Below are 24,901 nucleotides of genomic sequence, written 5' to 3' on the forward strand. Positions count from 1 at the left end.
CTGGGTGGCTCAGTCGGTTGAGCATCCAACTTCGGCTTAGGTCATGATCTCATAGTTCATGGGTTCAAGCCCCACATCAGGCTCTGTGCTGACAGCTCAGAGCCTGGAGCCTGCTTCAGATACTGTGTCTCCCTCTCTTTCTGGCCCTCTCCCACTCACACTCTGTCTCTCTCTCTCTCTCTCTCAAAAATTAATAAACGTTAAAAAAAATTTTAATAAATAAATAAAATAAAAACTTCTTACATGCTATACCTGCTGATCACCAAAAGCCTAAGCTAAAAACAAAGATAACTATAGTAAATCTAGCTTTGTCTGGGACCCTACATATAGAATGGAGGAAGGGGATAAGGATTGGGACACTTCCTCTCTCTTTCTTAGTCATACATGAATTTCAAAAGCAAAGAAAAAACTGAGAAGTCGAGCATAAACATCCCTTAAAATATAATCAGTGAAGCAGGGAACAGGACTTCTCCAACAGGTCTCAAAATCTAAGACATCTAGGTGCTGTGAAATCTTCCTTAAGATAGCACACACCTAAAAAATAAGCAAAAACTCTTTCCATTCAGAAAAATAAGGATTACCCTACTTTTCTACCATTCACTCCTCCTTTCTATAGAAGCCAATGATTTCCTGCACTCAATGCAAATAAAAAGAGTAATGCTAAAGAAATTCTCTATTTAAAAGGTAGGGAGAATAACACTTCCCTATCTTTTACAACATCTGCTGCACTTAACAGGCTGTTGTAAAGACAAAATAAGGTATGTATCAAAGTCCCTCATAAAGATATTTTTTAAATCAAGTTCAAAAGAACTAAATATCTCCGTGTTTCAAGAGTTCAATAAAGATTTTATTAAAGTTCCACATTTGCTTATTTTGCCTATAAAATTACTGAAAAATACTTAAAAATTAAAGCTAGAAATACTAGAGAGAGCAGAAACTAATACCAACACAGAGGTAACTGTCACAAAAAGATTTCTCATAAATACCATCCCAAATTTTTTTTAAGTAGGCTTCATGTCCAGCACAGAGCCCACCACAGCGCTTAAACTCACGACCCTGAGATTGAGACCCGAGCTGAGAACGAGTCAGGCACTAGGGATGCCTGGGTGGCTCAGGTGGTTAAGCGTTGGACTCTTGATATCAGCTCAAGTCAGGATCTCACGGTTCATGAGTTCAAGCCCCAAGCTGGGCTCTGCACTGTCAGGGCAGAGCCTGCTTGGGATTCTCTCTCCCTCTCTCCCTGTCCCCCACCCCAGCATACATGCATGCACGCGTGTGCACTCTCTCTCAAAATACTCAAAATAAATAAACTTTAAAAAAATTCTTCAATTAAGAAAAAACAGATGCTTAACCAACTGAGCCACCCAGGCACCCCAATATCATCCCAAATTTTGTTAGTATTGATAAAATCTTAAAAGTACAAGCTAGACACTTCTCTCATTTCTTAATTAAAAAAAAGAAACCTATAGGGAACACACTCACTTTCTCTTTATGGATATTCTCCAACAGTTAAAAAAAACTTAGTAACACATACTGTATATAGATATTTGTCTTACCTATTAAAGATTTGATATTTTCTAAGATTAAATCACTAGTAATATTTCCAGATAAATCTTGCCCCAATTCAGCAATCAGCTTGGCATAACCTTCATTCTCTTCTCTTAACAAATTGAATTTTTGCTGCTTATAACTGAAATTAGATAAACATCATAAGGGGGATAAAATTAATTCAATTAAAAATTACTGTATTCTTCTCATTGAATTTTCTTATCTCTCTGATTTACAACAATCATAAGAATGGTTGTTCAAAGTTTACTTCTTCATGTAGCTTTTAAAATAAAAATTAACAGTGGCTCACAAGAGACACCCCAATGTTAATCATACAGGGAAAACCAGTAACACAAAGAAAGAATACTGCTAATCTCAAGGAACAATAACATACCACTATTTCCATCACTAAGATGTACTAGAGTGTATCCATAGTTGTAAATTATCTTATTGATAATAATAAAAGCACTATTATTTTAACTTCTAATATGGAGAAAAGTTAACATTGGTTTCATACAGGTAAAGTTCACTGCTGACTCAATAATCATAGGCTATTTTTAAAAGGGAAAAAACACAATACATGCTAACAGCAACAAAAAAAATCTTCAAACTGCCTTTAGAAATTTCTAGTATTCAAAATGAGAACTAAGAAAACATACTCAGATACTTGATCTGTAACATAAAGATACATGTACTTACAAGAGCTTTGTCTTGATTTTAACTGACTTTTGATTGAACTGCTGTGACTGTTTAATAAGCCCTAATGATTCCAATGTTTCTGGATCCAGGCGTTCCTTTAGAACTGTGTCTGAAACTAAATACTGTATTAAAAAATATTAAAGGCCATTTATTCCTTAGCATTCCAATGCATATGCAATCTTAATGTATTCAAAATAATTTTTCCCAAACAAGAATATTAAAAATCACATTAAACATATATCAACAACTTTTAATTTATAAAAAAAAATCTTGGAACTTCAATTTAACAAAAAGGATGACTCCCCAAATACTGAAATATGTGACATATAGCTCTTTTAAAAACTCACTAAAAAATTACATGCGTGCTGTACACAGCCTACAAGTAAGAACTACAGATGAAATTCTGATTAGAGTCTGTCAACTGAATTTTTCTTTAAGACTAATACAGCACTTCAGCCTTCTTTAGTTTCTACTGTTTAAGTCAAATTCTAGCACAGCAAAGACAAGGACACTCTTCCAGGTCTGAGTAATAGCATTTCTCCTCGGTTCTAAATTTATGAACACAAAATGGTTTACTAGACAATGATTATGACAAGTTCTTGAATTTATTATTTTTAAACTACCTCCATTCTTTTTCTCCTTGCCTAATAAAGAGTTTATGAAAAACTGTTCAGTTTAAAAGCTGTCCACATCATTTCTACTCACTTGATAGATGCTTACCTTTTTCCTTATTTAGGAACTTTCTAGGTCATGAATATAACCAAAAGTTTAAAATATACAGATTGTTTAAGTGATATGAAGCATCCATATTTCATAGAAATAATCAGCATGTCTAATTTTACAAAGCATTCGATTTCAAAATCCAAATCTCACCTTATAATGAATGAATAGCCAAGTGAGTGTCACTATCCTCCTCCATTAACATGATTAACTATGATTACAATTGTTCAACGTAAAAATCTAGAAAGGGAAAGTATTTTTTTATAACTTACCAAACATGCTAATACCAATTGTGTAAAATAGTCTCTCTTGCTTTTTTCTTCTAAACAATTTGTCTCAATATCTATAATGATGGAAGAAAAAAAGACAAAAGTTTGATTTTTCTAGACTCTTTACAGCACTATAATAGGATACTTATTTTCTTTAAAACTAATTTTTAAGCCCCTCTTTCTGAATTTGGAAAAAAATGTGTAAATAAAGTAAGCATGAGCTGTCCTTCATATGCATATGAATGCTTAGGATTAATTTCTCCTCATGCTGGAGACTGACCCTGGGACCAATGGCATACCCATAAAACGGTAAGTTGATTACACAGGAACTACATGCTATGGCACTAGAAGCAACAAAACTTCGAAAAATTAATGTTCTCAAAAATGGAAATATTCAAGCAAATTTTAAATGACCACACATCAGAGATACTAAAGAACGATTGTTCCTTAGGTGGAAAGCTAGACTGGGTGAGAACAAAGATCCCTTCTAACACTAAAGATCCTCTTACTTGTGAAGATCAAACCCTTGACTCTGGCCACCTTGGTACCATGTACCACATTCTAACCAAGCTACCTGGCCATCAACTCTATGAAGAGACAGTATTAAAAGAATATTTTTAACATCTTATTTTGAATTACAATTCTGGTCAGCAAATAAAAATTTATTCATGATTTTTATTTTCTTCCTACTGAAATAGTTAAAAACTGAGACCCGAGTTTCAGTAAATTATTCAGAAAATTTGTCAATTTTATGATGTAGGAAATAAAACAATTAGCTTTTAATGCCAAGCATCCAAAAAAAAAAAAATTCAAGGAGGATTGACAGGATTACAAGGTTGATCTCAGGATTACTGCTTTAACTCAACTCATAATTTAGAAGAGGCACCGATTTTAGAGATGTAATAAAATTGTCTTCTAAGGGTTCTACAGTTCTACCCAGATGTCCTACCACTGCTTTGCTTCAGTTTACTTTCTATTGCCATCACTGAGAATCAAAAGAGAAAGGAATTTATCATCAAACATATCCATTTTCCTGGCCCTACTCCCCTTTCCCTTCTTCGACAGTGCCATTTCCCAATATCCTGGCCACTGTAGCTAAGCACATGGTTAGCTCAAGTGTATTAAGAGAATTTCAGGGTATAATTTATACAATGTAACTGTAATACAATCTCATCCTCTCAATAAGACTTTTAATCCATGTGGATCTCATCAATCCCTTCCAGGGACTCCTAGCTGCTTCCCTGTTGTCTGGTCTTCTGGTCCCTCCTCAACCTAGAACTTCAAGAATATTAATCTTGAGGGGTCAAGACTAAACTGGACCCATTCTTTTAACCAACATCTATCTACCAAGGCCCAAAAGTCCCTAAGATCTATCTGAAAAGTCCCTAAGATCAGAGCACCTGGGTAGCAGGTTCATTCTCTTCAAGCCAAGTCTGCTCTCCTCTTAGCTACGTGACCTGATCAAAATACCGCTCTATGGGTTCTGTCCATGTTAAGAACTCCTTAATAGGACCTCAGTAAACTTCTCTGCTGATCCACCTCAACAATCAATACAGGACTCTATTATCACAAGTATGTATGCCTTCCCTGTTTTCTTTATTCTTTTTGTCCTAACTTATGAAACTATTCTAATAAATTCATTCATTATCTTTGACTCATCAACCTTGAGTCAGTACTTGGTAAATTCTCTTTAATTTCCCCTAAGATTTTACTAAAAAGCCCTCAGCCATTTCCAACTCTAGGCCCCAGGATCACCAACCACCCAATCCAGCTCAGAAATCCCAGCAGTGCATTAAGTTACTTCAGACTTCCCCTTCCAGGTTAACATAGCTCTCAGGTTCCCTCATCCTTACATAATTAGTCTTTTAAAGAAGCTGCTATCTTAACCAAGAAAGTACAGCACTGATTTCTCTTATAACTGTTAAAATATTAGAAAGATAAAATGATGTAGTAAAAAGATTATGGTCTCTGGAATCAAAAACACCCAAGTTCAAACTCTGCCTTACTGGCTAAATAAAAGGCCTTGAAAAATCCCTTCTCTGAGCTTCAATTTTCTGATCTGTAAACCTCCCTTACAGAAGTTGCTGTGAGGATTAAAATGAAATTAAATGCGTAACATAATACTTAGAACATAAAAGGTGCTCCAAAAATGGCATCTACGTTATTACCGTTATCACTATCTTACAGGTAGCTTCCATTCTTACTCCTATTCCCCTAGTTTGGTCTAGGGTCATCCTTGGATCTTTTTTTTTCTGCTAAGGGTAGGGGTGGGTGAGTGAGGGGACAGGTGAGTGAAATTCTCTTTCTAAGTTTGCCATTCTAATCTTGCTTGTAAAAATTGATAGGCTAAAAGAAATTTCCCAAGAGAAACCAAACAATCCTCATAAATTCATGTTATCAGTAAAAAGCAATGACTTGTAACAATAATTCATATTACTAAATAACTATGAAAGGAAAATATATCCTAATAGAATAAACCAATAAAGAAATTCTTAGAACTTACTAGTAAGCTAACCTATGATCACCCAAAGAAAGACATAAAATATACTCCTGACACTATCAAGGAACAACAGCTTCCACAAAATGTTACCTACAAATCACTTTCAGTCCTACAATTTCATAGTAAAAAGAATTTTTTTAATTTTTTAAACTTGTCTCATGCTATATTTATATGTAACATAATGTAATACCTTTACTGCCTGCTTTAAAAATTCAGCTTAAGAGGTTTTTTGTTGTTGCTGGCATAAATCAATTCAACAGACAGTATGAACATACACTTTATGATCCAAACCAGGACAGTTTTAAGACTGAAATAAGGCACTGTTAATTATGCCATGGAAAACAAGACAAAGTGGGACAATATGGTCACCCTATCAGTGGTTTGCTCTTTTCATTTATCACTCACAGTCCACATACATTTTGACCTGTTCCTGACATTACTGCTGTTATGAAATCTTAAATATCCTGAAGGATCAAGCACCAGGCATTTAGATTTGTTGAGATCAAATTCCCAGATTCTCAGTAAGACACTTAAGTAACCTACCTATTCTAGGAATTAAGATTAATGAGCTAAATTAATTCACTCCAGCTTGACAAACTCTCAGAGGATATCTTATTTTAAAGTGAATACTATCATGTCTGCTAAAGGTTTCTATTAGATCACAGTTCTAGAAAGCATAATACTGATGGAGAAAACTGCTCAAAGTTATTTTAATTCAAATCTAAAATTAGAGAAATAAATTTATAATATATATTATTTTTTAAATCCATGCTTCCCATGGAGAGACACTACCCTTTGTTCTAAGTCAAAGAAATATTTCTTTTCCATCTTGCATAAGTTCTTATTTATTCTGGAGAGAGAAATTGCTATTTCCAAAGCTGGTTTCTCATCCTCAAAACAAAAGTACTTTTAATTACTTTGGCTCTTCTTGCTCTTTCTAAAATTAAGAAGAACCAAAAGAGTATATATAATAGCAAAGTAAATATCTCTTGAGTGTCCTAAGTTTGGGATTCTCACATTCATTGATAACCTGAAGTGAAGAACATTAATCCTGTGGTTACTAAAATATGAATAATTCAGACTAACTGAACTTCAGAAAACTTTTTTTTTACTTGAAATGACTTAATTTAGCTCAATTTTATATAAACATACATTCCAAAAAACTCCCAACTATTTGAATTATAAACTAAAACCATCTAAAGCTAGTTTATAAACAGTGATTATACTCACATTTGACTTACAACACCACATTCTCTATAAAAGTAAAATAATACAATCTAGATTTGTAGAAACATTTGTTTGAAAGAAAGCATTTTATTTAACACAGTATATTAATTTACCAAACAGCACTTTCACAGGTGAAATAAAGGCTTAATACCTACCTAATATGCAGAATACATCAGCAAGAATGGAGGGCATATCCTCACGAAATTCCTAATTATAAAAATATAATTATTCACAGTAAATACATGAATAGCATACCAGCAAGTATGGCTTCAGAATAACACTCTTCAGTAAAACTTAAAACCTAACAAAACCCCAACACCACTATGGTGACAAATAATAAAATTCTTCAAGTTTCATAATACAGAGAAAACAGAAAGAGGGAGACAACACTTGGAAAAAAAATGTTTAAATGTCTACAGTGTAGTAACTTCATAAAAAACAGAAACCTAAGCAAGCACTTCAGGAAATATTAAAGAGCACAAATGAGTGACATTTTTCCAAAGAAATTCATGTTAGAAACCACTGGAATTTGGAGTACCTTACACCTACCTAAAACAAGACTGTTAAAAATGGTACATTTTTCATCTACAACTTTAAACGTTGTGCTCATGCCTGAATTAACACTGATCTAGGCGAAAGTCCTAGCAGTATCAGAACAGAAATCTAAAAAACACAAAAACAATTACAAGCTGTCGTTCCAGAACTCAAGATTTTCTGAAGATGAAAATAATACCAAAAATCTATCTTTATTTTCTTTATGCACTGATGTTTGTAGCCTTTGAAAAAACCCAAAATTCTCCCCTCATTTCTGGATGAAAATTTCAACATTTATTCTAGATTTGTCTCCTGACTTTAGTAAGGATCATAGTTCAATCATTGCAATTAGTTTGCTAGCACTACAGCAACCCTTAAACTAGCCTTTTTCAGATACCAAAGGAAAAAAATATGATTCTAACGAAAAAACTGGCAGCTGTAAGAGACACGCAAGATATGCCTCCATGGCTAAGAAGATATGGGGCAGTGAGATACAAGACTATGAGAAAGCCATGGCAAAGATCCAGCTGCAAAAGTATATAGAAGGACTCAAAGGAAAGGGGAAGCTAAGTAAGAACAAAATACATATTAAATCTATTTCAGGGCACCTGGGTGGCTCAGTGGGTTGGGCGTCCGACTTTGGCTCAGGTCACGATCTCACGATTTGTGAGTTTGAGCCCTGTGTCGGGCTCTGTGCTGACAGCTCAGAGCCTGGAGCCTGCTTCCGATTCTGTGTCTCCTTCTCTCTCTGCCCCGCCCATGCTGACGCTCTGTTTCTGTCTCTCTCTCCCTCTACCAAAAATAAATAAACATCAAAAAAACTTTTTTTAATCCATTTGAACTATTCATTTTCAAAAAATGGGAAAAAGTATTAGAATCAAATCCATAAATACACTAAACTCTATACCAGTGGCCAATTTACAGAAGGAAATAACCTTAATTGCATACCAGACTTCAGTCTCAAAAGTTTAAGGGCTATGAACTTTCACTAAGTCTACTTGAATGCAAGTACTCAGGCTACTCAAAGACCAGAAATGAGGGAGCCAGACCAGAGTGTTCAACATGGAATATTAGTTGTTGAAGATACAGACTACTCCAATAGGAATTAATACTGCTGTAGTCAAATAGATACAGTTTAGGAATAAAAGAGAAACTCATACTGGGCCTCTACTGTATGTAGGTGGAAAAAATCCCACAGCTAAACATAGAAGTTCCTTAAGACTATCCTTGAAAAGGACAAAAAGCATACAAAGGAGATTACCTATCCTAACAGCAAAAGGCTACAGAAGCTTAAAACAACACAGGGGAAATTCATACTGGTATCAAGAAGCTCCAGGTCTTACCTCACTGGAACTTATTACAAAAGCTCTTCTCAACTGGGTAAGTAATTTATTTATACAAGGTTAAAACCAAGCCTAATAATAACAGAATAATACACTGCACTTAAGTGAAGAAACTTAACTACTGGTTTACAATAATTAACACCCTTAACAATTTGAAAGCTCATCATACAATTCAAATACCAAACACCCATGAAAAGTATCTGGTCTGAATCTAACTTAAATTCTCTAATAAATGAAAGAGTGAAATAATAATCACGTTAAAAAGGTTAGAAAAAAATCTAGTTATTCATATTTTCTAACACAGCAAACACATGAAAATTGGCATCAAGTGAGCATTAGTTAGAACTATGTAGGGGCGCCTGGGTGGCTCAGTCGGTTGAGCATCCGACTCCTGCTCAGGTCATGATCTCGCGGTCTGTGAGTTCGAGCCCCGCGTCGGGCTCTGTGCCACCAGCTCAGGCCTGGAGCATGTTTCGGATTCTGTGTCTCCCTCTCTCTCTAACCCTCCCCCATTCATACTCTGTCTCTGTCTCAAAAAAATAAACGTTAAGAAAAAAAAAAAAAGAACTATGCAACCTCAATGTAAAATAATTTAGGGGTGCCCGGGTGGCTCAGTAACCGACTCTTGATTTCAGCTCAGGTCACAATCTTCCAGTCGTGAGATCAAGCCCCTCATCAGCTCCAAGCTGGGCGTGAAGCCTGCTTAAGATATTCCTCCCTCTCTCTCTCTCTCTCTCCCCCTCCCCCTCCCACCCCTCCCCACATTCGACTTGTCTCTAAAAATAATTTTAATCCTCAAGTTTTAAAAATATATTTAATATCTAAACATAACCACAAACAAAAGAAAATGCTTTGATATGCTATATTGGGAGAAAAATATTCTAGCCAAATTATTTTTATAGTAGCATTTTTAATTAGGTATACCCTGATTTCATTATAATGCAGGATTTTTTTTTTTTTTTGCCCTCCCAGCTAACCTAACATTTTCTGCTGTACTCGCAACGAGACAAAAAGATTAAAATATCTTTAGTTCTGCCTAGCAACAACGGCTTACCAATACTGCCTTAAAACATTACTATAATTTTAAATAAAATGAAACGCAAGTTTTACACTTTAGAGATCTTTGTATCAAAAGCAAAATACGTGGGGCGCCTGGGTGGCTCAGTCAGTTAAGCGTCCGACTTTGGCTCAGGTCATCATCTCACAGTCCGTGAGTTCCAGCCCCACGTCGGGCTCTATGCTGACAGCTCAGAGCCTGGAGCCTGCTTTAGATTCTGTGTCCCTCTCTCGCTCTGCCCTTCCCCCACTCGTGCTCTGTCTCCCAAGAATAAACATTAAAAAAAAATTTTTTTTTAAAACAAATATGTAATAATTATTAAAATAGAAAACATATGTATATATACTTACACTAATGTCATTAAGAACATTAGATGCCTGATCATGCTTTAGATTTCCTTTAATGACATGGTATGATAACTCATAAAGAGCTTGCTGGAAATCTGTTGAACATAAAAGAAGGAATGTGAGAACACAATCTCTCGAACATAAAAGACCCTCTGAGGGAAGACCTCTATATTTCCTACTTCTCAGAATTATAAGTATCAATAATGATGAGAAAATACACTTTTGATGCTTTTCTCTAGCATGTTTTTTTTCCTTTTACTTTCACAAAAACACAATACTAAAAGTATAAAAAAGTTAACCTGGACTCCACTACAGTAACTACTGCTTTAAACATTTCCTTCCCATCTTTTTCTACATGTCTACATATTTTACATATTTGCATCCACAGTGCACATAATGTGGTATTTTGATTCCTCCATAAACACCTTTTAAAGTATTTTCTCATGCTACCAAAGTCTCCAAAATTATTTTTAAGGACAGCATTGAACTCCAGCAAGTGGATATAAACTAAATTAACCATTTATTTCACCAGGAAATTTCACAGATTTTTCTAAATATATTCAGATTATAGGCAATTCAATCTCAGGGCAACAGGTAAAGAATAATAGTCAATATAAAATTAAGTTTTATCCATATCCTACTGTCAGAGAAATTTCTACCCAAATCTAGATCTTTTCTCCTCTATTTTCATCAGAATTCAAACTTAAATAATTACATATGTACATACATAAAATGGCAGTCTAACGAGAACTGTCAACCACAAGTAGTCTCATTTGCTATTACCATAGCCTCCTTTCCTGGAGGAGGAATTTGGGGGTCAAGGGGAGTTAGTGGTCAGGTGAATACCTCTTTATAACCATATTTTTCTTTAGTCCTATACACTGAAAACTTTACCTCCTTTCTCCCATCCAAAGTAGAAAAACAGGAGCATCTGGATGGCTAGTCGGTTAAGCATCCGACTTTTGGTTTCAGCTCAGGTCATGATCTCCCGGTCTGTGGGTTAGAGCCCCGCATCAGCCTCCATGCTGACAGTGTGGAGAATACTTGGGATTCTCTCCCTCTCCACCCTCCCCCCGCCCCTCCTGCATGTGCACCTGCACACTCTCTCTCAAAATAAACAAACTTTTTTAAAAAGTAGAAAAACAATTGTATGGTGACAAATGGTAACTATGCTTGTGGTCAGAATAGCATAATGTATAGAGTCAGAGTTGTTGAATGACTATGTTGTACACCTGAAATTAATGTAACATTATGTGTCAACTACAAAAACTGAAAAAAGTAGAAAAACAAGAAGTCTAAAAAACAGTTGTAAAGTAAAGTCAATTTATAATCCCCTTTTGAAGGGAATCAAAAATCTTTCAGGGCAAAATAGCAAGTAAACCATCAAATATTTAAAAATCTTCTCCCTTGGTTTTTACTAGTCACAAAAAAGGAAGAGTATAGGGGCGCCTGGGTGGCGCAGTCGGTTAAGCGTCCGACTTCAGCCAGGTCACGATCTCGCGGTCCGTGAGTTCGAGCCCCGCATCAGGCTCTGGGCTGATGGCTCGGAGCCTGGAGCCTGCTTCCGATTCTGTGTCTCCCTCTCTCTCTGCCCCTCCCCCGTTCATGCTCTGTCTCTCTCTGTCCCAAAAATAAATAAAAAACGTTGGAAAAAAAAAATTTAAAAAAAAAAAAAAAAAAAAAGGAAGAGTATAAAAATCAAAACTTATATCGATACCCCTTTAAACAACTTTATTTGCAATTTTATTAATTTATAATTATTTTACAATGAAATCAATTTGTCCATTAAATTATTTGCTAAAGAAATATAGCCAGAGTATCCCAATTCCTTATGAAGAATTCATTATTAAACATGGCCGAGCACCTTTTTCATAAATATGCCTTCATTATACTTATGATAAACTATACAAAAGCCAAAATGCAAAGAAAAAAATTTCTATTGTTAGTATGGTAGAAATATGAGGTCAATTTCATGCTTTCAATTTCCAATAATAAAATGCTTTTGTAACAAATAATATTCATTTAAAGTTATCCAGAGGCACTTGGGTATACATGTTGGGTATAGAGATTACTTAAAAATAAAATCTTGGGAGCCTGGGTGGCTCAGTCGCTTAAGCATCTGACTTCGGCTCAGGTTATGATCTCACAGTTCGGAGTTCGAGCCCCATGTCAGGCTCTGTGCTGACTGCTCGGAACCTGGAGCCTGCTTTGGATTCTGTATCTCCTGGTCTCTCTGCCCCTCCCCCGCTCGTGTGCATGTGCACTCTCTCCCCAAAATAATAAACATTAAAAAATTTAGTAATAATAAAATAAATAATAAAGTCTTTAAAAAAAAAAAAGGTACAGGCAGGGGCACCCAGTTGGCTCAGCTGGTGGAGCATGCAACTCTTGATCTTGGGGTTGTGAGTTCATGCCCCACGATGGGTGTAGAGATTACTTAAAAATAAAATCTGGGTGGCTCAGTCGGTTAAGTGTCTGACCTAGGCTCAGGTCATGATCTCACAGTTCATGGGTTCAAGCCCCTCATAGGGCTCTGTGCTGACAGCTTGGAGCCTGAAGCCTGGCTTGGGATTCTGTCTCCCTCTCCCTCTGCCCCTCCCCTGCTCGTGCTCTGTCTCTCTCAGTCTCTCAAAAATAAATAAATGTTAAGGAAAAAAAATTTTTAATAAAAAAATCTTTTAAAAAATTCAAAATAAAAAAAGTTACTCAGATAACTTAAAAAACAAAAAAGCAGTCACTCTTAGAAGGACAAGTTGAGCATCATAAACTAAATTCCCAGAAGAATATGGGCTCATTAGGGGCTGAGGGAATACTAATCTTATTCAGAGAAGGAGATTAGAGAACATATAGCCCAGGTCATTTTGCTGACATCAAGTGACATAAAACAATCACAATGTCATCCACAAAATAGCGAAGACAGTCCTCAATTCACATGTTTTTAAATACCCATTTAAGTGGTTAGGAAAGTCTATCGTATTTTATTTAGCCAGAAAAACAAGAAGCGGTAGTGTAAGATTACCAAGGCTAACCCCACAAAATCCTGTAAATTCTATACTAACGTTGAAAACCATTACATTTACAATGTGAAGGAAAACCTAACAAACATCATTATACACAAAAATAAAGATTTTATCCTAACGCCAACATTTCAGAAAAAGCAGGGGTTTTTTTTTAAGTTTATTTACTTATTTCTTTAGTACTCTCTGCGCCCAACGTGGGGTTCGAATTCACGACCTGGCGATCAAGAACCACATGCTCTTCCGACTGAGCCAGCCAGGTACCCCTCAGAAAATTAGTTTTAAGGATAGCCAAAAGTAAAGGGGACGTCTAGAGATTCTTAGATATTCTCTGTGGGATTTAGAACACTGAAGACGCTAGTTCTTGGTTCTGTCAGGACGATTCATGTTTATCAGCCATCATTACAATATCATTATACTAGGGGGAAGGGACTTACAAAAAGGAGAAGTAGTCTGTGCAAGGGAAACTGCCTCCCTCAAATTCAAAGGAAGGGCAGAAAGGGAAAGGGCTGAGGGAACACTACCCAAACGCAATCCCCCTTACAGATTAAATGAAATTCTGAAGAAATAACATTCAGTTAGTTTCCTGCATAGACTACCAACTGAGGCCTTTAGACCAAAGCCTCATTGGTGGCAGAGACTGGCCAAAGAATGTACATACTGAGAAAGCATGCAAGGGCAGGTGAAAGAGAGCACTGGCAATTCAGCCAATGAGGCCACACTCATGACTGTTTTTGGTTTCATATGTGAATCAGAACAACGGTACAAATTAACAATAATCTGATATTTATTAAAGATCCATACAGTCCCATTTAAAACTGAAGAGTAATCATTCTGTGTTACACTATTTATAGTTTTTCTGAGAATTCTTTCTCTTATTCTACCCACGTAAGATTTTAATCATAAACAAGACAGACGTTAACTGAGAAGTTATAAACTTGTTTTAAACATAGGGAAGCCTGGGTGGCTCAGTCGGTTAGGCATCTGACTCTTGATCTTGGCTCGGGTCATGATCTCAAAGTTCATGAGTTCGAGCCCCACATTGGGCTCTATGCTGAGGGCGTGAAACCTGCTTTGGGATTCTGTCTCTCCTTCTCTCTGCCCCTCACCCGCTTGTTCGTTCTCTCTCTCTCTCTCTCTCTGTCTCTCTCAAAATAAATAAACAAACCTAAAAAAAACATAAGGAAGAAAAAAAGTTAAGTACCCAAGTGCTTTTAGAAAGGAATTTTTTTTTTTTTTACTTTCTTACATTTCTGGCAGTCAACTAATTTATTCAAAAGAAAAGGCATTATAGCAACCTCAGAAATCTTTATAAATGATCATGCAACTTTATAAGCAGGATAAATTGGAAAATAAGTGGGGGTGTGGGCTAGGAATGTTAAGTGTTAAAATAGGTCTTACCCAAATGACAGGAAAAGCAATGGCTAATTCACTTGTTTAAAAAAATGCTTTCCACTAGCAAAATACAAGCATTCTTTAAAAAATATACACTCTCATATTAAGATAATATTTAATTTTTGATAAAACAAAAATAAATCTATAAACATGGCTTTTAATTGTCTTTTCACAGACATAATTTATATAACTATAATTAATTTTATTCAGTCATTCTTTATTTAAAATAAATTATTGATTATAAATTATTTTTTCCAGATTGAAAACATGTTACAGGTTCTACCCTCAGTGAAAGCTACATATGAAAATGCTTTAAACTTACTAGACATAACTGCTTTTGTTTTTGCCTCTCCTTTTCTAAATCCAATGCCTGATTTTAAATTAATAAATGTTAAAATAAATTGTAAAATCCTTTAAAATTTACATCCTGTTTAATTACATTTTACTTAATAAATCATACTTGTGATATGCAGTAAACAACTCCTTTGCTTTTAATGTTTTCCATGACAACTGTCTTTAATAAGATCCCTAGATACCACCTAAACATAACCAGCTTTAGTAAAAACACAACCTCAGTTTCTGGAAATTTCCTAGTGCAAACAAGATCAGAATAGTTTTTCCAGGCTAGCTTTTCTCTTCTGTTTATGACTGATAACTAGCCTCTGCAATTTTTAATACAGCTACCAACTGCTGATATTTAGCTCATCATGTCGCAATTATAAAAGCCAACATATGACTATTATGCAGATCAAGTAACATCCATACAGAGATAGTCTTACCATAACTATAGTTTTAATCCTAACTGTAATATATTCACATAAAAGCTTTATATAATATGAACTATATCTCAAACGTTTTGTTTTTAATTCATAACAATTTAACAGAAAACAGGACATCTATTAATGTTGACCAGACCAGAAATAATAGCTATGATACTTTTAAAAGTCTTACCTCTGTAAGTTGAACTATCATGGCTTTTATTTTCACTGAGGATCCGGCATAAATGCAAACTAGAATAAAACAGAAATAATATGTATTAATTTCCAATCCTAATATAGATGATCCTTATAGAGTATATTATATCAACTAAAAATATTTGGAAACGTATAAGATATGTTTAGATCCATTAGTTTATGATGAGAATAAAACAAACCTAAAAACCCTAATTGGTCAGAACTGGAGGATGCTAGTAAATCAATTCATTATTTTTTTTTTTTAACGTTTTATTTATTTTTGAGACAGAGAGAGACACAGCATGAACGGGGGAGGGGCAGAGAGAGAGGGAGACACAGAATCGGAAGCAGGCTCCAGGCTCTGAGCCATCAGCCCAGAGCCCAACGCGGGGCTCGAACTCATGGACCGCAAGATCGTGACCTGAGCTGAAGTCGGACGCTTAACCGACTGAGCCACCCAGGCGCCCCCAATTCATTATTTTTGAAAAGTGGTAAATAAAAGAATAAAAATCAAGCACTTACTCTGTTTTTCACATATGAACCTGTAGTTGATAAGAAATGTCTCTGTACTGAAGTATTTCAGCTAATAAAGAAGGAATGACAGAAGAACATAACCATTTTAAGATTCCTAATAAATTGAAGGATCTAAGTCAGCATCTATCAAGAACTGTTTACATCACAAGAGACAATCAAACATTATGTGTATCCTGATCCTGATTTTGAAAGAATACACCAAGCCACCTATGAAGTTGTCTTTAAAAAAAAAAAAAAAAAAAGCCATGAACCTAAATTCAGACTGTGGAAAACTCTACAGACAATGCCCCAGTCCCTTCAATAAATATACTGCAAGGAAAAATTAAAGATGCTAGGGAATCCTCAAGGTAAAAAAAGGCTTAAGAGATGTATCAATCACAATGTTTGGACCCTATCTCAAACAAGTATTTTTTTTAATTAACATTTCTGAGTCAATTGGAATATTTTATAAAGATCTTATAAATTCTATAAAAAGTTATCTTTAAAAGATAATGCTGAAATATTCACAGATGTAACGGTATTTACTTCAGTAGAATGGGAAAACGGGTGGGGTTTTAGATGAAACAAGATCGGCCAGCAGTTGAGAACTACTGAATCTGATTGATGATTTCATTGGTATTCTACTTTCTCATCTGTTTGAGATTTGTTTCCAATAATAAAGTTTAAAAACAAAAAAACCTGAAAATTGAAAAAATACTTGTATTTTAAAAACCTCTTCATTAGATTAACTTAAATGTTGCAAAGAAGGATAGATACATAGAATACAGTGAAAAGGGATAAGCTTAATTGGAATTCCAGAAAGAGAGAACAAGGGCAAAAGCAGTTATTTGAAGAAATAATAGCCAAGACTTCAGTTTTCTAGAACCGAAGTGAAATCCACAACTGGGCATACCATAGTAAAGCTAGAGAAAATCAAAGACAAAATCATTTAAGAACGGGGGGGGGGGGGGGGACTATCTTCAGGACTTCTCAACGAGAGCAATGAATACAAGAGATAGTGGAAAGATACATCCAAAGTGCTGAAACAAAGTACCTGCCCACCTAAAAATTCTATACTCAAAAAACATACTTCCAAGAAAAGACAAAATAATGACTGAAGTTCAGACAAACAATAACTGAGTTCACGCACTAAAATAAATACTTAAGGACATTTCTTAGGCAGGATAAAATTATTACAGAGAGAACTTTAGAGTTACAACAAGAAATGAGGAAAATGTGGCAGGTACATGGGTAATTCTAAATGAATATTAACTGATAGTTAATAATAGGGTCCTGTGATATTTAAACATGTGCAGTATTAAATATCTAGATAAATGGAAAAATATATTGAAATCCCTCAAAAGTAACGTGTTTATCCCAAATACACAAAGTTGGTTCAAATTAATTCACCACATCAAACTGACTTTTAAAAATCATGAGTTAACAGATGCATAAAAGACACTTGGCAAAATTCAACATTCATTCACTAGGTTTTTTTAAACTGTATTTATTCATGGCGGGGGGGGGGGGGAGAAAGAGAGGGGAGAGAGAGAGAATCCCAAGCAGGCTCCAAGTTGTGAATAAAGAGGAGCCTGATGACACGGGGCTCAATCCCACAAATGGTGAGATCACAACCTGAGCTGAAATCAAGAATCGGACAATTAAACAACAGAGCCACCCAGGTGCCCCACACTAATTTTTTAAAAAGATTCAAAAATAGGGATAGAAGGGAACAGTTATAATTTGGTAACACAGCAGCTCTCACAGTGTGGTTCACGAACCCCTAATCCCCAAGACACTTACTAGAGTTCTGCAAGGTCAAAACCATATTCATAATAATACTAAGACATCATTTCCCCTCTTTGCGGTATTAACATTTGCACTAACGGTTCAAAATAAAAGGAAGGAAAGACTGCTGGCACCTTAGCACATATCAAAGGCACTTGCATCAAATTGCCTCACTGATTCTTCGTGATCAAGAGATCAAAGGAAAGCATAAAGCCAGTCCCATGTAAGATGTTACTAAACTGTTTCATTTTATTTTTCATGACCATTCACAAAACAAGAGCTGGTTTCATTTCACTTAAAAAGGTACTTAATTGGAGTGGCATCAGCAAGATGGCAGAAGAGGAAGCCCCAGGCCTTCCTTCCTCCCATAGAGGATAAAAATTATAGAAACACCAACTTAACAACAATATACATGCCAAGTCCCTTTATGAGAAATTCAGAAACCACTTAAGAGGCTCCAGGTGAGCACTAAAACAACTGCATCAAAGCCAGCAGTAAAATTCATGTCACCCTTTCACCATTGTCCCTCCTCCTGGCACAGCACCACACAACTGGAAAAAAAAACTCCCAGCTCCCGAATTCTCCCTGGGGAGGGAAAGAGAAGACTGGACTTTACATCTAACATTCTGACTTGGGGTGGGGGCTGCTGCCAGAGAGACTAGTTTCTTTCCGTAACATCACGAAGCACACAAGGACCTGGCGTACTCTAGGTGCCCGAGGCCTGCTGACAACAAAAAACAGCTGGGTGGTGAGCTGCAGATCCAGAGAATCCACAGTACAGCAAACAGAAACCAATACAGCTCAGCAACCTCTCCCTCAGGGGACAAAGAGAAGACTGGAGCATGTGCCCAACGTTCCAGCTTTTGGGTGGACTGCCTGAAGAACTTCTGTTTAGCCTGACCTAGGGCACTGACAGTACCCAACATACTCTAGCCGCCTGGGGGCCACTAAAAACAAAAAAGAGCTGGATGGTATGCTGCCACTGCCCAGGACAACAGATGGACACCAAAGGAGTCCAAGCAAATGAGTACAAGCTTCTGGAAAAAACTGGAAAATACCTTTAATATGGAATCTATACACATAAGTCCAAAAGACATATCCACAGAGAAGGTTTGAGAAGCCCCCAGATGATCCAATAGCCAGGATGATTGGTTAAGGCCTTTCCCTGTACTATGCCAATCCATAAACACTGGAAGAAAAGAGTGTTTTTTCAAATACAGTCATACAAGCACAAAATTAAAAGGATGTAAAGAAACAGGGAAAATGGCCCAGTAAAAGGAACAAAACAAGTCTCCAAAAACTGACCCTGAAGAATTAGAGGTGTATGAGTTACCTGATGAAGAATTTAAAATAACTATCATAGGGGCGCCTGGGTGGCTCAGTCGGTTGAGCGTCCGACTTCAGCTCAGGTCACGATCTCACGGTCCGTGAGTTCGAGCCCCGCGTCGGGCTCTGGGCTGATGGCTCAGAGCCTGGAGCCTGCTTCCGATTCTGTGTCTCCCTCTCTCTCTGCCCCTCCCCCGTTCATGCTCTGTCTCTCTCTGTCTCAAAAATAAATAAATGTTAAAAAAAAAAAATTTTTTTTAATAACTATCATAAAGATGCTCAATGAGTTCAGGAAAATGATGCATGAATAAAATGAGATCTTCAACAAAAGGATAGAAAATATTTAAAAAGAACCAAACAAAAAGATCAGTGGCTGCCAGGGGTTGTGGACAGCCAGAGATGAACAGGCAGAACACAGAGGATATTTAGGGCAGTAGAAATACCCTGATACCCTAATGGAGGATACATGTCATTATACATTTATACAAACCCTTAGAATGTACAACACCAAGAGTGAAGCCAAAGGTAAACTATGAACTTTGGGTGATTGTGATGTGTTGATATAGATGCATCAATTGTAACAACGGTACCACTCCGGTGGAGAATGTTGAAAATAAGGCAGATAGCTATGCACGTGGGGACAAGGGGTAAATGGGAAATTTCTGTACCTTCCTCTCATTTCTTCTGTGAATCTAAAATTGCTGCAAAAAAATTAATTCTTAAAAAAAATAAAACATAAGGCGCCTGGGTGGTTCAGTCGGTTGAGCATCCAACTTCGGCTCAGGTCATGATCTCACTGATCTGAGTTCACGGGTTCGAGCCCCACATCAGGCTCTGTGCTGACCGCTTGCTCAGAGCCTGGAGCCTGCTTCGGATTCTGTGTCTCCTTCTCTCTCTGCCCCTCTCCCGCTCACGCTTTGTCTCACTGTTTCTCAAAAATAAATAAATGTAAAAAATAAAATAAGTATTAGGGAGGATGTAGAAAAACTAGAACCCTTGTGCATTGTTGCTGGGAATGTAAAATGGTACAGCCACTATGAGAAATAGTATGGAAGTTCCTCAAAAAATTAAAAATAGAATTATAATCCAGCCATCCCACTTCTGGGTATTTATTCACAAGAACTGAAATCAGGATTTCAAAAAGGTATTTCTGAGGGGCACCTGGCTGGCTCATGTGGTAGAGTGTGCAACTCTTGATCTTAGAGTCCTGAGTTCAAGCCCCAAGTTGAGCATGGAGCCTACTTTAAAAAAAAAAAAAAAAAAAAAAGAGGTATTGCACTCCCATGTTCACTGCAGCATTATTCACAATAGCCAAAAAGTAGAAATAACCTACATGTACATCAACAGATGAACATATAAAGAAAATGTGGCATATACATACAAATGAATATTATTCAGCTGTAAGAAGGAATTCCTGTCATATATTGCAACATACATGAGCCTTGAGGACAGTATGCAAAGTGAAATAAGTCAGTCACAGAAGCATAAATATTGCACAATTCCACTTATATGAGATGTATCTAAGGGAATCAAACTCACAGAAGCAAAAAATATAATTTGTTTGCCAGGGACTACAGGGAAAGACAAATGGGGAGTTGCTATTCAATGGGTATAAAACTTCAGTTGCACAAGACGAAAAAAATCCAGAGATATGTTGTACAACATTGTGCTTATCCTTAACAATATGGTACTGTTACTTAAAAATGTGTTAAGGCTATTCTTGTTATGTGTTTTTATCTACAATAAAAAAATGTGCTTGATGAAGCAGTAAAACATATTAGTGAAATTCTGAGCCTGAGAGCAAGTCTTTTTTTTTTTTAAGAACATGTATTTTAATATTCTATGTGAAAAATGGAAAGTACACACAGAGCATTTCTGACACACACCAAAATACTACGGTTGTCTCCAGGAAAATCACTTAAGCAATTATTTAAATTGTGAGCTGATTTTTCATAGAACGCCATCTTTACTTGAAAGAACAACTCAAACCATGGTTATTCAGACTTGGGTCTTTGGCAGGCATTTTCTCAAAAATAAACCAACTGAGCCAGTCACTTCAAGGAAAACAACTGAGAGAATTTGTTGTTGCCAATGATAAAATGTAAGGTTTCAAATAAAAATTTGAATTCTGAAAACTTAGAGCTGCCACCACAGACTTGACTAGCTCCCAATTCATAAATCTTTCCTGATTATCTCAGTGATGATACTAAAGAACGTGTTTTCTTATTTAATACAATGTATTGTGTTAGTATTTGGAAGAGCTGCATCATTCAGTGAACCAGTATTTTCCAATTGATCAATCAATGCATGATGTTGCAAAATAACGCATGGGTAAAAGATTCCAAGTAAAAGAGAGACAAATGCACTTTAATTTAACAAAGTACAAAAAGTTCACTGATGCAGTTTTGGATTTGGCATTACAACAAATCATTAAGAAACTACCAGTTGACAAATTTTGACATGATATCAAAGAAGAATATTTACAATTACCTGAAAAGACTGTTAAAATTCTCCTCCTTCTGCCAACTACTTATCTGTGTGAGGCTGGATTTTCTTCATACATATCATCCACAACAATATAATGCAAACCTTACTCTACAGCACACATAAAAATCAACTCCAGTTAGGTAAGGCTTAAAAATGAAAAGCAAAAGGGGCACCTGGGTGGCTCAGTCAGTTAAGCATCTGACTTCAGCTCAGGTTATGATCTCACAGTTCTTGGGTTCAAGCCCCTCGTCAGGCTGTGACAGCTCAAAGCTTGGAGTCTGCTTTAGATTCTGTGTCTCCCTCTCTCTCTTCCCCTCCCCTGCTCTCTCTCTCAAAACTAAATAAAAAACTTTTAAAAATGAAAAGCAAAATAGTAGGTTTCCAGAAAATCATAGGATAAGTTCATTTGCCTTGGAATGAGGAGAGTGCTTAAACACAAAAAACTACTTAATCATAAAGCAAATGATCAATAAATTTGACATTAAAATAAGTAACTTCTGTTCATCAAAAAGTACCATTTTAAGAATGGAAATACAAGCCAGAGTAACAAAAGGTATCTGCCACACATACATTATAACCCACAAAGGGCACAAATAGATACTATATAAACTCTTACAAATCAATGAAAGAAATGCAAACAACCCAATAGAAAAAAGGGGGGGGGGAATATAGAGAGGCCTTTCACAAGAAATCAAAAATCCAAATGGCCAATAATATATAAAAAGATGCCCATGAAAATACAAGCACCAATAAACTACATACACATACATATCATATTGACAAAAAATTTTAAGTCTGACAATATTAAATGTTAGCCAGGATGTGAAGCAATGTGAACTCTCATACACCTGCTATTGGGAGTATATTTTGAAACAGATTCACAGTTTATAGCAGAGCTGCAGTTTGTCACAATCTAGAACCCAGTGATTCTACACTTCAGTATACATCCTACAAAAATACATGCTTGTGTACACCAAGATACCTATATAACAATGTTTCCACTGGCACTGTTGGTAATAGCTGAAAATTCGAAACAGCAAAACTGTTTATCAGTGCACAAGAGAAACTGTGGTAGACTTATGCAATGGAGCATCTTGTAACTATGAAAATCAAAGAATAACAAATACTTACAAAAACATGAATGCATACTAAAGGCATAAGGTTGAGCAAAAGCAGCCAGATACAAGAAAACACACCCGCTATGATTCCATTTATAAGTAATTCAAGGCACAGGGGCACCTGAATGGCTCAGTTGGTTAAGCACCAACTCTTGATCTCACCTCAGGTCATGATCTCACAGTTCATGAGTTCCAGCCCTGCACTGGGCTCTGTGCTGATGGCGTGCGTGGAGCCTGCTTGGGATTGTGTCTCTCCTCTCTGCCCCTCCCCTGACTGTGTGTGCGCTCTCTCTCACTCTCTCTTTCAAAATTTAATAAATAAACTTTGAAAATTTTTCAAGAACAAACTTAAGCTCACTGGGTAGTAAAACTGTAAATAAGGGGCGCCTGGGTGGCTCAGTCAGTTAAGCATCCGACTTTGGCTCAGGTCAAGATCTCGTGGTTCAGGAGTTCAAGCCTCACATTCTGTGCTGACAACTCAAGAGCCTGGAGCCTGCTTCGAATTCTGTGTCTCCCTCTCTCCCTGACCCTCTCCCACTTGTACTCTCTCTCTCTCTCAAAAATAAACAAACATTAAAAAAAAAAAAACTAAAGACAAGGAAGAGAAAATCATAAATGTCAGGAAAATGGTTACCATGGAAAGGTAAAAAGTGTGCAACCTGGAAGGGCAGTTATGTTGTCTTGACCTAGGTGAGAGTTACATGGGTGTGCATCTTACACTGATTCTTTAAGCTCTACATTTAAGTTTTATGCACTTTTCAATATTTTTTTAATTGCACAATTTAGAAAAAGAAATCTCCTTACTACAAGTTGCACAAGGCTCTAACAAAAAAGAAAACCCATGAATGCACATGTTTTTTACTTTTAGGTCCAGCAATACTTTTGCCATAATCAATAAAACAAATAATTTTTAAGACTTAGAAAATATGACTCTATATCACACCTAAAGTGAAATATGTTACATCACAATCACCCACAGAGTGGGTGATCATCTACTTTGCAGATTATCTATGCTGGTGCAGCTCACCATTCTGTGTCTTTTTATTATTTCAATACTCCATCATCATGATGAGCAGAGTAAAGTAGTTTAAAGTCAATAAACTTTTCCTAACAACAATTCAGTTGTAGGTCACAAAACCATCTTCAAAATCAAAGAATAAAAAGGCCTTGCCAATGGAGGATAATTATGAGATGAAATCTGCATAGTTTGAAAATCTCATTTAGTTATTAGTTTTTAACCAACTCCTATTTTAAAAAAATAAAAACAAAGAAAAATTTGCAGAGAGCACATTATAAATGGTAAAATAAACTAATTTAAGTTTTACCGCAAGTACTTTCAACTACTTCCCTGGAAAACTAAACAGGCCTTCCAATGTGTTGAGAACAGTGGTTAAGCTTTTAATTTCTCAAAATGTTAAACCTACCACAAGCTTATCTGAAATATAAAGCAAAATCAATCTTCCTTCCAATACGCAACACAGAAATATCTGCTTCAGACAAGCATGAGAAATGTAACCAAAAAATGTCTACCATGTAGCTTTTATGTTAAGAATAAATATATAAGAAAGTGTATCAAGATCGCTTCTGTTAAGAATAAATATATAAGAAAGTGTATCAAGATCACTTCAATACTGGGGCAGCTGGGTGGCTCAGTCGGTTGCATGTTCAACTCTTGATTTTGGTTCAGGTCACCATCCCCCAACACAGAAATATCTGCTTCAGACAAGCATGAGAAATGTAACCAAAAAATGTCTACCATGTAGCTTTTATGTTAAGAATAAATATATAAGAAAGTGTATCAAGATCGCTTCTGTTAAGAATAAATATATAAGAAAGTGTATCAAGATCACTTCAATACTGGGGCAGCTGGGTGGCTCAGTCGGTTGCATGTTCAACTCTTGATTTTGGTTCAGGTCACCATCCCCCAGCACATGAGATCAAGCCCTGCATTGAGCTGTGTGTGTCAGGCTCTGTGCTAACAGTGTAGAGCCTGCTTGGGATTCTCTCTCCCTCTCTTCTCTCTCTCTGCCCCTCCCTCTCTTTCTCTCTCTCCCTCTCTC

General features: G+C 36.2%; 1 protein-coding gene across 15 annotated transcripts in view; it reads right to left on the reverse strand.

Moving 5' to 3' along the window:
- Positions 1-24,901, reverse strand: part of THOC2 (THO complex subunit 2) — a 114,615-nt gene that overhangs the window by 83,387 nt on the left and 6,327 nt on the right. For all 15 annotated transcript variants that reach the window (XM_058713812.1, XM_058713811.1, XM_058713808.1 and 12 more), the window contains exons 2-7: positions 15,608-15,666; positions 10,248-10,339; positions 7,119-7,170; positions 3,240-3,310; positions 2,248-2,369; positions 1,557-1,690 (exon numbers count right to left, since the gene is read on the reverse strand). In XM_058713812.1, coding sequence (XP_058569795.1) covers positions 1,557-1,690; positions 2,248-2,369; positions 3,240-3,310; positions 7,119-7,170; positions 10,248-10,339; positions 15,608-15,666 — 530 coding nt within the window. The remainder of the gene's footprint in view (positions 1-1,556; positions 1,691-2,247; positions 2,370-3,239; positions 3,311-7,118; positions 7,171-10,247; positions 10,340-15,607; positions 15,667-24,901) is intronic.

This window comes from Neofelis nebulosa, chromosome X (genome assembly GCF_028018385.1).
Source record: "Neofelis nebulosa isolate mNeoNeb1 chromosome X, mNeoNeb1.pri, whole genome shotgun sequence".
NCBI lineage: Eukaryota > Metazoa > Chordata > Mammalia > Carnivora > Felidae > Neofelis > Neofelis nebulosa.